At 37.8% G+C, this 14208-nt stretch overlaps 1 protein-coding gene across 4 annotated transcripts; it reads right to left on the bottom strand.

Annotated features, from left to right (window-relative positions):
• Positions 1 to 4132: 4132 nt before the first annotated feature.
• LOC107801376 (BTB/POZ domain-containing protein At3g05675) lies at positions 4133 to 9190 on the bottom strand. Of its 4 annotated transcripts, none has more exons than XM_016624694.2 (5): positions 8921 to 9190; positions 8504 to 8623; positions 7915 to 7997; positions 6393 to 6448; positions 4133 to 5635 (listed from the first exon to the last, which is right to left on the bottom strand). In XM_016624694.2, exons 4-5 carry the CDS (start codon positions 6402 to 6404, stop codon positions 4325 to 4327), a joined length of 1323 nt encoding a protein of 440 aa, XP_016480180.1. In that variant the 5' UTR covers positions 6405 to 6448; positions 7915 to 7997; positions 8504 to 8623; positions 8921 to 9190; the 3' UTR covers positions 4133 to 4324. The 4 variants fall into 4 exon arrangements, with proteins under 4 accessions (XP_016480180.1, XP_016480183.1, XP_016480182.1 ...); XM_016624697.2 differs by having other exon boundaries at positions 7915 to 8011; positions 8921 to 9058; XM_016624696.2 differs by having other exon boundaries at positions 7915 to 7992; positions 8921 to 9058.
• Positions 9191 to 14208: the final 5018 nt, after the last annotated feature.

Below are 14208 nucleotides of genomic sequence, written 5' to 3'. Positions count from 1 at the left end.
ATCCGCACGGTCAACTCACGTGCTACGCGAACAACTCATGCGCTATGGTATAAATACCTGGACTCGCACGGTCAACTCACGTGCTACGCGGACAACTCACGCGCTATGGTATTAATATCCTCACAACCAGGCCCTCGGCCTCACTCAATCATGTACCTCACTCACGTGCTACGCGAACAACTCACGTGCTATGGTATAAATATCTGGACCCGCACGGTCAACTCACGTGCTACACGGACAACTTACGCGCTGTGGTATTAATAACCTTACAACCAGGCCCTTGGTCTTACTCAATCATGTACCTCACTATCCTCACCATCATCAACAAATAAGAGGACACAACCCACATCAAGTATCAAAGCATATTAGTAAATAATAGAGACTGAGGTAAACATGTACAATAATTTCTATGACTGAGTACAAATAATGTGAGCATGAATAAAGCCTAAGCGTGATCTCTAACATGAAGGCAGACAAGTTCAGCAACAAGTAACTATGTAAACACAGATAATGGCCATGAGGCCTCACGGGATGGACCAAGTCTCAATCCCTCGGGGTATACACCCACACGCCCATCACCTAGCATGGGTATCACCTCCAAACAATCACATGATATCAAATTCTCGGGGTTTATACCCTCAAAGCCAGAGTTAAAACTGTTGCTTACCTCAACAGCGTAAAATCCTACTTCGGAATGCCCTCGTCTCTTGACTCAGTCTCCAAAAGCTTCGAATCTAACCATAATCAGGTTAATACCATCAACATGTGCTAAAGAATCGAATTCCACAATAAAAATTACAAAATATGCCAAAAATCCAAAATCGGCCAAAACCCAGCCCCCGGGCCCATGTCTCGGAATCAGTCAAAAATAGAATAATAATACTAGTCTTCTCCCAAGTCTAACCATATAAAATTCGTCAAAATCGGACTCCGTTTGTTCCCTCAAATCCTCACTTAAAACTCAAGCCCTAACTCCCTCAATTTCACTTTGAAACCATCAATCAAATCCCAAAAACGAAGATGGATTCATGAAATATAATCAAAATCGAGTAGAGAACACTTACCCCAATCCATATTGTGAGAATCACCTCCAAAATCGCCCAAATCCAAGCTCTCCAACTCAAAATATGACCGAATGAGCAAACCCTTATTTTATATATTTTTCTGCCTGTTATTCTGCCTCGTTTCTCATGCCAAACGATCCCGAAACTCACTTTTTATACCTTCAATGGATTGCTTGTGAAATGCTAGTCAAGTTAGGCTTTTGAATCACTCAATTTGACCTTATAATGAATGAGATATGTAGGTTTAAATATTTGCAAATAGTGCAGATTTTTAAATACGCCGTCAATGGCAATTTCGTAATTACTTTGAAAAAATCCAGCAATCTAATTCTTAGTAAAATAACCGTAAAATCCTCATACGATATCCAAATTCGACGATTCTTTTACTACGGGTCTGTAATTACGATACGGATCTAATACTTCAATCAAAAAAGAAATCAGAGTTCATTTATTCAATGTGTTATCATTTATGCTTGGAGAAATGGCGTCGAAACATAAGAAAAACGAGCGCAACACAACCCAAACCTATCCGAAACTCACTCGAGGCCCTCGGGACCTCAACCAATAATTCCAAATAGTCATATATCACTATCCGAACTTAGTCGAACCTCCGGAATACCCAAAACAACATTAAAACACCAAATCAACCTCGAATTCAAGCCTAAGAACTTCTAAACTTTCAACTTTCGCCAATTCAAGCCTAATTCTACCACATACCTCCAAATTACATTTTGGACACACTCCTAAGTCTAAATCACCCAACGAAGCTAATCGAACCATAAAATCCAAATCCGAATTCGTTTACTCATAAGTCAACTTCCGATTGACTTTTCTAACTTAGCTTTCTAACTAAGAGACTGAGTGTTCATTTCACTCATAAACTACTCCGAACTCAAACCTACCAACTCGATACAACTCAACACAGCTGAACAACATATAAATAAGCATAGATGGGGGAAATAGGGCTATAACTTTCAGAACGAACGACCGAGTCGTTACATAAGTGAAGCATAAGTCAAGGCATCACTAAGTTCAACAAGGCACAAAGAAACATATAATCCCCCTCCCGAGCATGAAAATCCCGACACATGCATATATGTCTGTTACCTCGTATATGCATCACGCCCCCCTCCATATAGCAAACAATATCATATATTAGAAAAATTCTCTAAATAAAGCTAGGCAAGACACATACCTCATTCCGAAATTATTTTCATAATCAAATACCGTCTTCTTTAGAAATACTCTTCAAAACAAACAAACCTAGTCAAATATCATCCAAGGAAGTCAAACAATATAAAAGAAAACATCCTCAATCAATAAAGGTTCAACACTTGCCAAAATCCCAAAAGTCAACCCAAGCTCGCACGATCTATAATTGAAATAGAGACCAAATCCCGATGAACCATAACCCCACGAATCCAAATATATAATTTGATTCGAAATCTGACCTCAATTTGAGGTCTAAATCTTAATTTTACAAAATTCCTAAATTCTACCCGAGACCCTCAATTTCTACGTTTAAACTAGTAAACTTAAGGATAAAAATCTATGGGTGTTTATAAAAATAAATCAAAACTAGATGAAAATCACTAACCAATAATGTTGCAATGAAAATCTCTTCAAAAAATATCTCCAATCCGTGATCTTGGTCTCAAAAATGATGAAAGATGGTCATATCACGATTTTCAACTTTTTAAATACCTGGGTGTCAGGTGCTCTTCGCGTTCGCGGAGCACGTACCGCATTCGTGAAGGACATAGGCCACCTGCCACATTTCAGATTGATCCAAAATCAATCTGAAACTCACCTAAGCCCTCGGGCTCCAATCCGAACATCCACACAAGTGTAATAACATCACACAAACTCCCTCGCAAGCTCAAATTATTAGAATAACATCTAAATTCAAGAAGTGATCATCAAAACTTTAAGATTTTCAAAGTTTAAAACTCAATTTTGCCAACTTTTCACATAAAGCGCCGAAATGGCTTTGGGTCACCTGGTACCCCAACCATACGTACGTACAAGTCCAACTCATCATACGAATCTACCAGAATCGTCAAAATACCGATCCAAGGTCGTTTACTACAAATATTGACCAAGGTGAACTCTAGTCATTTTTAAAGTCAAAAATCATATTTTTTTAAAAATTCAAATTTAAACTTTCCAAAAATCGACACAGATCATGCATGCGAGTCATAAATCATCAAAGTGAGCTGTGAAAAGTCTCGGAACACAGAAAAGGTAGCCAGTACTCAAAACTACCGGCCCGATCGTTACACCCACACGTCATATATTGTACTCTCACCACTAAACCAAAACATTGGGAGCAATTTCTCAATTATACAATAACATACTTTCACAACAAAGAAAATTTGTTGGAAGAAAAGGACGTAAAATGCTCCATTCATGTCACGCTATCCAAATTCAGAAGCTCCTTGTAATGAATGGACAAAATTGAAAACGTTCTTACAAAGAAGATCGGAAGGAGAGAGAAACGCCACCTGGAACAAAAGAACTAGTATATCTTTACTAGTTTCATACATGGCACTTGTGGCCGAAATTGAACGCATTTCATGAAAGAAGGCCAGTGGCTGAAAAAAAATATTAGAAACAAAAAAACAGCCATATCTGTGACCAGTTTTATAAAATAAATGCCAAGTGTAGAAGGATATAACAACATAGCAACTGAAAATCAATCGTTATATTGTCAGTGTATCACTTGGCGTCCTTTTCTGGTTCTAATTTCATCCTCTAGAAGGAAAATAGCCAAAGACAAGTACAAGTGGTCAATGTTTCATAGGAAAACGACTCGCTCGAAAGACTTGCAACAATTTCGAGCACTCGATTAAGGGTAGAGAGTAACCATCAGCCTTACCAGCTCAAAGGGAGGGAGCACTACAAGGAGAAACCTCAGTTAAATTATTAAAGAAAAAAGAAAGCTGAAATAGAACTAATGCCTAAAAACTAACAAACAGACACAAATTTGGCAACGAACATCAGCTGTCAAGAGTAAGCTTTCAGTCTAAGAACTTAAGTTGTCGTCAATCATTAGTTATGCAACCATCTTGGTGAGAAAGATTGACATACTTCATAGAAAATTAAGCATAAAACATTGTGAGGGAAACAAAAATAGAGAAGGTGATTTTACCATTCGTCTTACCAGTTCAGCTATGTTAAAGAAATAACACAAAATTTCCACCAAAAATCGGTTATACAACCTAAATCCTAGAATTGGCTAAAAAAGAAAAACAGAGAAGTCATACTGTCTTAGCTGTATTGTGATCTTCCCCAAGTGCTGCCAGCCTTCGCTTGGAAACCTTGGACCTATAACACCACACTTCAAATGCCTCGGTGAGGTCTGGATATTGAATCTGCTGATTTTCCAACCACTCAGTTAAAATATCTGCCTGATCAACTGATGGCAATGCAAGTATAATGGAAACAAATGCTGACTCCAAGGATTGCCATAACTCACTATCGACTTTTATTGTGAGATCATCATCAGTTTCCTCGGTGAAAGAATCAACTAAAGGCTTCATGGATCGGACAAAAGGAAGCCAGAGTTTCACCATGTGAAGTCGTTTTACAGTAGGTAACACAACTATGCCATATCCTACTGCCTCTAATACTTTTGCTGTCACCTCAAGAACCTTCAGCATTGTTTTTAGAATTTGATTTTCTGCTTCTTTTTGTTGAACAATTTTAACTAGTTTCATTGACAACTCTGTCCAGCTGCAAACAAAATCTCTCATAATTTCCAGCTTTCCTAATATCTGACATGCCCATGACAAGTCTGTTAAACAGGAATGCAATGATTGCAATTTCCCAGCATCTGAAATTGATTCTTGGAGATCACACAGTAGAGATTCTACAAGGTTGTTAAATCTATCAAACAGCCTGTTGGCACATCGTATGACTTCTAGCTTTATTTCTTCATCGGCAGTCAGTAAAGGAGCATCATCATCCTCAGTAAGCAGGTATTCAAGCTGTTCTTGAGCAGTGGTTTTCAGATCATTCAAAGGTGAAGGAGGTGACGATGTAGCAAATTGAAGGGCCGCTAGAAAAATCTTCATTACTGCAGCAGGATTGACTGGTTGGAGACGAGCAAGTACTGGTTCCACTTTAGATCCCATGCCTGGTATAGTATTTAATAGCTCCTCCTCTTCAGCTTCCTCCCATGGGACTGCTTCCAAATAATCCACACATACTGCAATAATTCTTGGGCATCCAAACTTGACAGCAACCCGCAATATGCCAAGGGCATTCCTGACACCGTGGCAAATTTCAGTCATTAAACTATCTGCAATGACATAGAAGAGTCGAAGGACATTGACATGGTAGTCCAAATCAGGTTCTTCACAGTAAACCTCAACACAATTGCGCGAGTCAAGAATCTGACATGTTGGCCAACTATCTGATAACCGATCAGCAAAATATTTGCTCTCTTCGACAAGAATATGTGAATGGCAGTAAAGCCAATCATCACGGCCATCCTGCGTTCTAAGCCTTACGACAACATCACTGGTTGGTCTATCTCCAATCTTGCTTGGTGTCTTTGATTCATTAGGCTGCAATGGGGAATGTTATAGGTCAGAAAATGTGATAAATTATTGGCAACAATAAACAGCTAAATCAGTAAAAGAAAAGCATGATGTCAACTTCTATGATGCCTGGAAATGATAATGTTCATACTTTAATCCTTATTAGCATAGGAGAGCGAATGCAACCGTAGGAGCAGCCAAAGAAGTAGATGCGAGAATCGACGTTTTAAAACAAATTCATGGCCATGTCCCTTGAGGCAACGGAAGGCCTAACTGCCCTGAGGCCTCCAGGTGGAGCTAAACCTTGAGCTTTCCTCCCCGTCATAGAAAAGAGGAATTTACACAGGTATAATCAATAGTTAAAATGAGTCTACGCCATGTGTACACATTAAGAGGAAATGGAATCTGTCTAAAATTTTACATTACAAAATATGAGGGGAATAAAGTAAATATTTTCCAACTTCTAAGGATTCTCATTTTTTGGCTCGTTTAATCTTTTCGAATTATTAAAGCACTTCCAAGTTAAAAGATAAGAAAATGTTCACACTCAAAACACAGACCCTATTGGCAGTGCCTTGTCTGGCCAAAGGTGGGTTGCCTCAGCTTAAGCTTTTGCCTTTCAAATCACCAGAAATATCATGAAACGTTTCCAGGAAAAACAAAATTTTAAGTAAATTGTTGCATTAACTCTTTCCTCTTTATTTCCAATTTCCATGGCTTCTGTGATAAGACACACGCTCCAAAATATATTCTTTTAGTTTTTATACTATGCAAAGACACTTACGGCTATCTCCATTAATGAACAGCACTAATCGGTGTAGCTTCTATGCATTGTCAGACCTGCAAATAGACAAGGATATATGAAATCAGATAAAAAGAAAAGATAGCTGAACGGCTTAAATCAGATTCTGTATTCAGTCAGCCTACGCATCCCCAACAACTAAAAAGAGTCCAACAGAAATTTTTTTGATAATTAAATCCTATGGAACTTGTTTTTTCTTTTTCAATAGATAAAAGTCCCAAGAGAAATTAAACAACAAAACTGAAAAAACCAAACCACTTTGTCCGTGAGATGCCCTGTTTGATTAACCGAGAAACACAAATCAACAATAAAAGGTTTAAGAATGTATCTCTCTCTCTCTCTCTCTCTCTCTCTCTCTCTATATATATATATATATATATATATATATATATATATATATATAAACACAAATCAACAATAAAAGGTTTAAGAATGTATATCTCTCTCTCCCCCTCTCTCTCTCTATATATATATATGAAAATAGAAATCTAGTATGCAAGCAGCATCGGGCATCAATATATCAAACACATATAAAACACTCAATCGACTGGATTAAGTAGTAAAATAGATCATATAAAAAGGTGGTAGATCAAGTAAGTTTTCAAATGGCAGACATGGCAATAAACTTATTTGTATCTACCATCTTTCTCTAAATTGATCAACTTCTCATTTTCGAAAAGGAGAGAGCAAGGGCAACCTAGTGCAATAAGCTCCCACTATGTACGGAGTCCGAGGAAGGGCTGAACCACATTGAGTATTATTTTATGCAGTCTTACCTAGCATTTCTACAAGAGGTTGTTTCCACGGCTTGAACCTGTGACCTCCTAAGTCACACGGTGAGAACTTTTACCATCGCGCCAAGGCTCTCTTCCTAAAAGAAAGAACGTTTCGGATGCTTATAACACGAAAAACACTAGTGAGATCAACTTTACTCTTCTAACCACAAACTTATTTCGTTTTTTCTATTATGAAAAGATCATGAAGAAACTGTTGAATCCCACATGCTCTACACTTCTTAACCTCATCTCTTAATACTCGAACAAAGTTAAATTAATGAAAGCATGCTCATTACTGTCATCTTACTTAGCTTAACGGTGTAGGATTCTCCTCTTACCTTCTACTTCGACCTCTCTTTTCTCAGAACTTGAATCAAGTACTGAAAGTTAAACTGCAATACTAATTTCTGGCATTCTCCAAGGAGTAAGGTCTTCGGAAGGACAAGAACGTTCAGAAGTTAAAGTGTAAAGACGTCTCATGGCAACAGTTGGCACATGGCACTAGGTGACCTTTAGAAGTATACCAGTGCTTTACTCATTAAGCTTACAAAAGTAATTGCAGAGTCAATCAAGTTCTATGGTGTTGCTGCAGCTAATAGGTGTATTTGACAAACAAGTTAGGACACATAAGCGCATAGATGATCAAAATTGACTAAGAAGCTAAGTTAAACATGGGATTGGCAAGTGAAGAAAGCAATAAAGTTCCATTCAGGCAATCATACACCTACCTTTGAAGGACCACCTCTCCCACAAGTTCCAAGATTTGCTTGGTCATACTATGGATCTTCTGCATGCATGCCCCACTGCTAAACTACCAAGAAAAAACTGAATATGGTTTAGCGGAAAAGAAAGGTCTCACAGACTCATAAATCCAGAAAAAGAAATAAAAACTCAAAATTAAAATCCGTGAGCATATCCACCATTATTAATTAGTTTCTGGCTGGTGCATCACTATAATAATCACCAATAGGAAACTTGATAGTCATATATGTTATATAGTAATTTATGTAAAACGAAGTGTTAGAAAATTAATCAACATGGAGCTACATTTTTCATTTTAGCACAATACTACTTCCAAAGCAGAAATTTTCAGAGCACTCATCTAAGAAATATTTTCCAATAAAAATAAGTTATTATATTTGATATGCGCTACCTCTAGGACGTTGCTCAATACAGAAGTTGCTATAACGAGATAAAAGTAAAAAGCAACTCCATTATCACAATCTATTCAGCAATTCAGCTACTTAACAAACACTTGCCAGGTTTGACATAAATGGGTATAAAACAAAACAAAATAATGGGTAAGGTTCTTTTTACCCTTTATCCAAAATGACCCACATTCTCCTTCCCCTCAAGAACCCCATTTTCAAGATTATCAAGCTCCCTTGTTTACTTCTCTTCACTCAGGCACACATACCAAAGTCTTCCAGTAGATATCTGCAAATAATAGATAAAATCAAACACCCACCAACAATCAGATAAATCCAGCAAATGTCTATTGGATGTAACAGTTTATTATCAAAAAGTACTAAACTTTAAGGGGAAAAACCTAAAGACTACTTCATATTTCAGTCAATAAATCTTGACCAGATAAAACCCATATCTAGAATGTCATGATAAGATTGTCAAAGGATATATACCCATATTCCATTTCCATAGTTATTCTTTGTTTTTATTAATGGAAATTATCTGAACTAAGTGCAGATATTGTGGATTCTTGTGCGGAGAACATACCTTTCCTATTCATTATGAGCTGCCCTTCGTTTGTAAAGTAGATTGAGAGTTCTTGCTCTTCAAATTGTCGAAGCAAATAGTACCAACTTGGGGAATTTGCGCATTTGATTCTAGGAACTCTTTTACATTTTTAAACTTAAAGAAAAGATAATTGGAAATCGAGTAGTGGAGTTCACCTTTTTGGAAAGAAAATTTGAGGCATGTAATTCTTGAAAATGTTTAAAAGGGGAATGTAAGTAGCTAAACTATGAATATAAGACGATGATTGATAATTATTTTTTGGGCACATCTTGGGAGATATTTATAATATTTAAACCCTAACAAAAATACTCAAAAATTTCAATAGAATGTCGATGACAAAGCAAATCGTCACAGTATTATCCAACTATATATAACTGTCTACAGACCTTTATTAGAGTGACAACTGTATAAAGGACGGGACTAGGCCCTGTCGTACCCGTATCTACATACAAAACCAAAACTAATAACAGCTCCGGATTAAGTGGAGCACACCAACTCTCCCTAATCAAAGATCCTAGAAAGGGGGACCGTTAGATTTTCTACCTACACCTGCGGGCATGAAACGCATGGCCTAGAAAATAGGGGCATCAGTATGAATAATGTACCCAGTATGTAAGGTATGAAAATCAGTACATAAGAAACATAAAGAAATATGGAGTAAAGAAATTCACCTGTAGGTCTAAATATCTTTGTGAATCCTGAAATATTTATAATGTCATGTATGTGCGTATAAAGGTCGTATCATGCATATGTATATGTGTACATAACATCATCAAGCCTCTGAGGGCATCCCATCGTATTATCTCGGCCTCTGTGGGCGAAATCATCAACGTATACCAACTGATCAGGTGGTGGTGCGTATATAATGTCGTAACCTTTTTCCATATCCCATATACATATAATATACGCGTATATAACGCATCTGGTCATGGGTCAATGTACATGTATAAATGAATGAAATGCATAAGAAGTACGTTAATAAGATTTCTCGGAATGTCATATGATCAATATGTCTTCGGATAAACTTTATCAACTACGTATTTTTCTGAGGCCCATGAGCAGAAGATATAATAATAATGCCAAAAGGAAAGAAGGGATAACCTTAACATGAATAGAGGCATTTATGAAAGTTGTGCCTTTGCTCGTTTCATTTGTATCATAGGGATCATGCCAAAAGGAAAGAAGGGATAACCTTAACATACCTGAGCCGATTTTCTTGACAATCCTTTCAATACACGTCAATCGCGATAAAATACGTAACGGCGAGATTGAAGTAGGAGGAAATCCGTATGATATTCTTGAGAAAGGTTGTACCGTCCTCCTTTAGAATTTGCAACTCACGCTAGCATTATAGGGGTTCATATGAATTCCATTTGAGAATTCCCATCAGTTAGTTAGCAACATACACATCCCACTTAATTATTTAGGAAGATCTCTTATACTTGTGGTTATGGGTCCCACTTTTGTAAAGATTATTTTGCCAAAATCCCTTAAACATGCCACCTAGCCAAATAGCCAAATAGTCATTATTTGGTTTTAGCAATTAAATCCCTTGCTGCCACGTTGGGGTAATGTTTCCACCAAACTTATCCACCAATTTTCAATTGATTTTCTAACTTCCCACCCAAATCAATAATTAACCCATTATTAACATAATTAGGTAATATATTAATTTACTTAAAATACTAATCACTTTTAACACACTTTGTATGCCTTGATACCATGGTCATGTGATACCTTGTATGACACTAGTCCATAAAAACCTAGTATTATAACTTGGACCGTATTTTATCCCAAATTGACAATCTTCAACGAAACTCATTTTCTTTGACTTGTTTACCCTCTAACCTTCACGACACTTACTTATCACCTGTTATAAATAGCATAAATACTCATAACCTCAAAAATAATCTCACTCCCGAGCCTGTGTTGATTAACTTGTGACGGAACTTTAACGTACGAAAACACGAAATATAACATGGTAAATCTGAAATACATAAAATAAATCCATAAATTATATGGTCTAGACGAATCTCAGAAATCCGGTGTTATCAGTACATGAGCAACAATAGTACTATAAAGTATGGTCTGAACAATATACAACAGTTTGAAACAAAATAAATAGTAAAGACATAATATAAGGGGACTTCACGGGCTGCGAACGCCAGCAACTCTACCTCAAGTCTCCTAGGCAAGCCAACCTAGACAAATCTCCTCTACGCACCATTGGGATCAACATCAGAATTTGCACAAGAAATGCAAAAGTGTAGTACGAGTATAACCAACCCTAGACCATGCTCGCAAATGCAATCTCTTGACTGCAAAAGCGAGATCAGCGACTGAACACCGGAACTAGAATGCACCAGCAGTTTAAAAATCAACCAAACTCTTTCGTAACACATTTGAAATTCACTCAAGCCCCTCGGACTCCAAACCAAACATTCCCACAAGTGTAATAACATCCTACAAACTTTCTCGCTATCACAAATCATCAAAATAACATCAAATAACAAGAATCGATTGTCAAAACTCATGATTTTCAACTTTAAAACTCATTTTCATATTTTTAACATAACGCATCGAAATGAGCTCGAGTCACCCCGGAACCCAACCAAACGTGAGTACAATCCAAAACAATATACGAACATTTCAAAATTGTCAAAACACCAATTGGATATGGTTTACCAAGAATGTTGATCATGGTCAATTCAAGTCCAATTTTAAGCCAAAGATTACTTTTTCTTTAAATTTTTACGTAATTGTTTTTTGAAAAATGACACGGACCATGCACGCAAATCAAAAAACATCAAATGGAGCTAATAAAGGTCTCGGAATGCAGAAATAAAGGCTAGTACTCAAAATGACCTATTAGGTCGTCACATTCTCCATCTCTAAAAGACACGTGCGTCCTTGATAGATATAGAAAAGTACCTGTACTGGTAAAAAGGTGGGGGTAACTACTCCGTATATCGGACTCAGACTCTCACGCAGCCTGCTCAATCAGATGTCCCCTCCGATGCACTTTTACAGAAGGAAAACTCTTGGATCTCAACTTACGAACATGCCGGTCTAGAATAGCCACCAGCTCTTCCTCATAAGTCAGATTTTCATTAAATTGCGTCGTGCTAAAGTCCAAAACATGAGAGTTGTCCTCGTGGTACTTCCAAAGCTTAAAAACATAAAATACCGAATGTACCCTTGCTAGGCTAGAAGTCAATGCAAGCCTATAATCAACATCCTCAACTCTCTACAAGATCTCAAACGAGCTAATAAACCTTGGGCTCAACTATCCCTTCTTCCCGAACCGCATCACACCCTTCATATGCGACACTCAGAGAAGAACCTTCTCACCCACCATGTAAGCTACATCTCGAACCTTTCAGTTCATATAACTTTTCTGCCGTGATTGAGCTGTACAAAGTCACTCTTGAATCACCTTAACCTTTTCCATAGCACACAGACCAAATTAGTTCCCAATAGTCTAGCCTCTCTAGGCTCAAACCAACATATCGACGAATGACATCGCCTCCAATTAATGCTTCGTACGGAGCCATCTAGATTCTCGACGGATAGCTATTGTTGTAGGCAAGCTCTTCTAGAGGTAAGAACTGGTCCCATGAACCTCTGAAATCAATAACACAAGCACGTAACATGTCTCCAAGATCTGAATAGCACACTCGGATCGTCCGTCCGTCTAAGGATGTAACATGATACTTAGCTCGACGCGCGTACCCAACTCGCATTGCATGACTCTGCAAATATGCAATGTGAACTACGTGCCTCGATCAAAAATGATAGAAATGGTCATACCGTAGAGGTAGATAATCTCTCGGATGTAAATTTGAGCAAACCGCTCTGAAGAATAGTAAGTCATCACCGAAATAAAATGTGCAGATTTGGTCAACCAGTCCATAATAACCCAGACTGCGTTATATTTCTTCAAGGTCCATGGTAAGCCTACCATAAAATCCATAATGATATGCTCCCACTTTCTACTCTGGTATCTCCAATATATGAGTCAATCCACCCGGTTTCTGATGCTCTTTCTTCATTTGTTGACAATTCAAATAGCAAGATACATATGTAATAATATAGTTCTTCATCTTTCGCCACCAATAGTATTGTTTCAAGTCATTGTACATCTTCGTGACACCTAAGTGAATGGAATAGCATTCACTGTGGGCCTCCTCAAGGATCAACTCTCTCAACCCATCAACATTTGGAACACAAATCTGGCCTTAAAGTCGCATAACACCATCATCTCCAATCACATCCTCTTTAGCACCGCCCGTTACACCATGTCTTTCAACACCTACAAGTGAGGATCATCAAATCGGCGAGCCTTGATATGCTCCAACAATGATGACTGTGCCATAACACAAGAAAGAACCCAGCTAGGATCTGAAACATCCCATCTCACAAATCGATTAGCCAAAGCCTGAACATCCATAACTAGTGGTCTCTCCACTACTGTTAAATATTCTAAACTACCCATGCTCTTGGCCTTCCTACTTAATGCATAGACCACTATAGTGGCCTTCCCCGGATTATATAATATGGTGATATCATAATCTTTTAACAACTCTCACCATATTTGCTGTTGCAAATTAAGGCCTTTCTTCTTGAACAGATGTTGGAGACTCCGATGGTTGGTATAGACCTCACATGGAACACCGTATAGATAGTGCCTCCAAATCTTCAGCTCTTGAACAATGGCTTCCAACTCTAAATCATGCATAGGGTAATTCATCTCATGAACCTTCAATTGTTGAGATGCGTAGGCAATCACCCTACTGTCCTACATTAATACTACGATAAGCCTAATACACGATGCATCGCAATAAATAGTATAAGATCTTGAACATGAAGGCAACACCAACATTGGGGCAGCAGTCAATGCAGTCTTGAGCTTCTAAAAGCTAAACTCACACTCATCAGACCATCTGAAAAGAGCACCCTTCTGGGTCAACTTGGTCAATGAGACTGAGATATATGAAAACCCCTCCACAAACTGGTGATACCGCCAAATCCAAGAACCTCTGAATCTTTGTAGATGAAGTAGGTCTAGGCCAGTTATGAACTTCCTCAATCTTCTTAGGATCAACCTTAGTGCCTTTGAAAGATATAACATGGCCCAAAAACGCAGTTGAGTACAACCATAACTCACACTTCGAAAATTTGGCATGTAACTTATGATCTCTCAAAGTTTGAAGTATGATCCATAGATGATGCTCATGCTCCTCTCGATTGGGGAAGTAAACCAAAAC

This window comes from Nicotiana tabacum, chromosome 10 (genome assembly GCF_000715075.1).
Source record: "Nicotiana tabacum cultivar K326 chromosome 10, ASM71507v2, whole genome shotgun sequence".
In the NCBI taxonomy this organism is placed as follows: domain Eukaryota; kingdom Viridiplantae; phylum Streptophyta; class Magnoliopsida; order Solanales; family Solanaceae; genus Nicotiana; species Nicotiana tabacum.
Note: the sequence above shows the minus strand (reverse complement) of the source record. Positions and strands in the feature narration are given on the sequence as shown.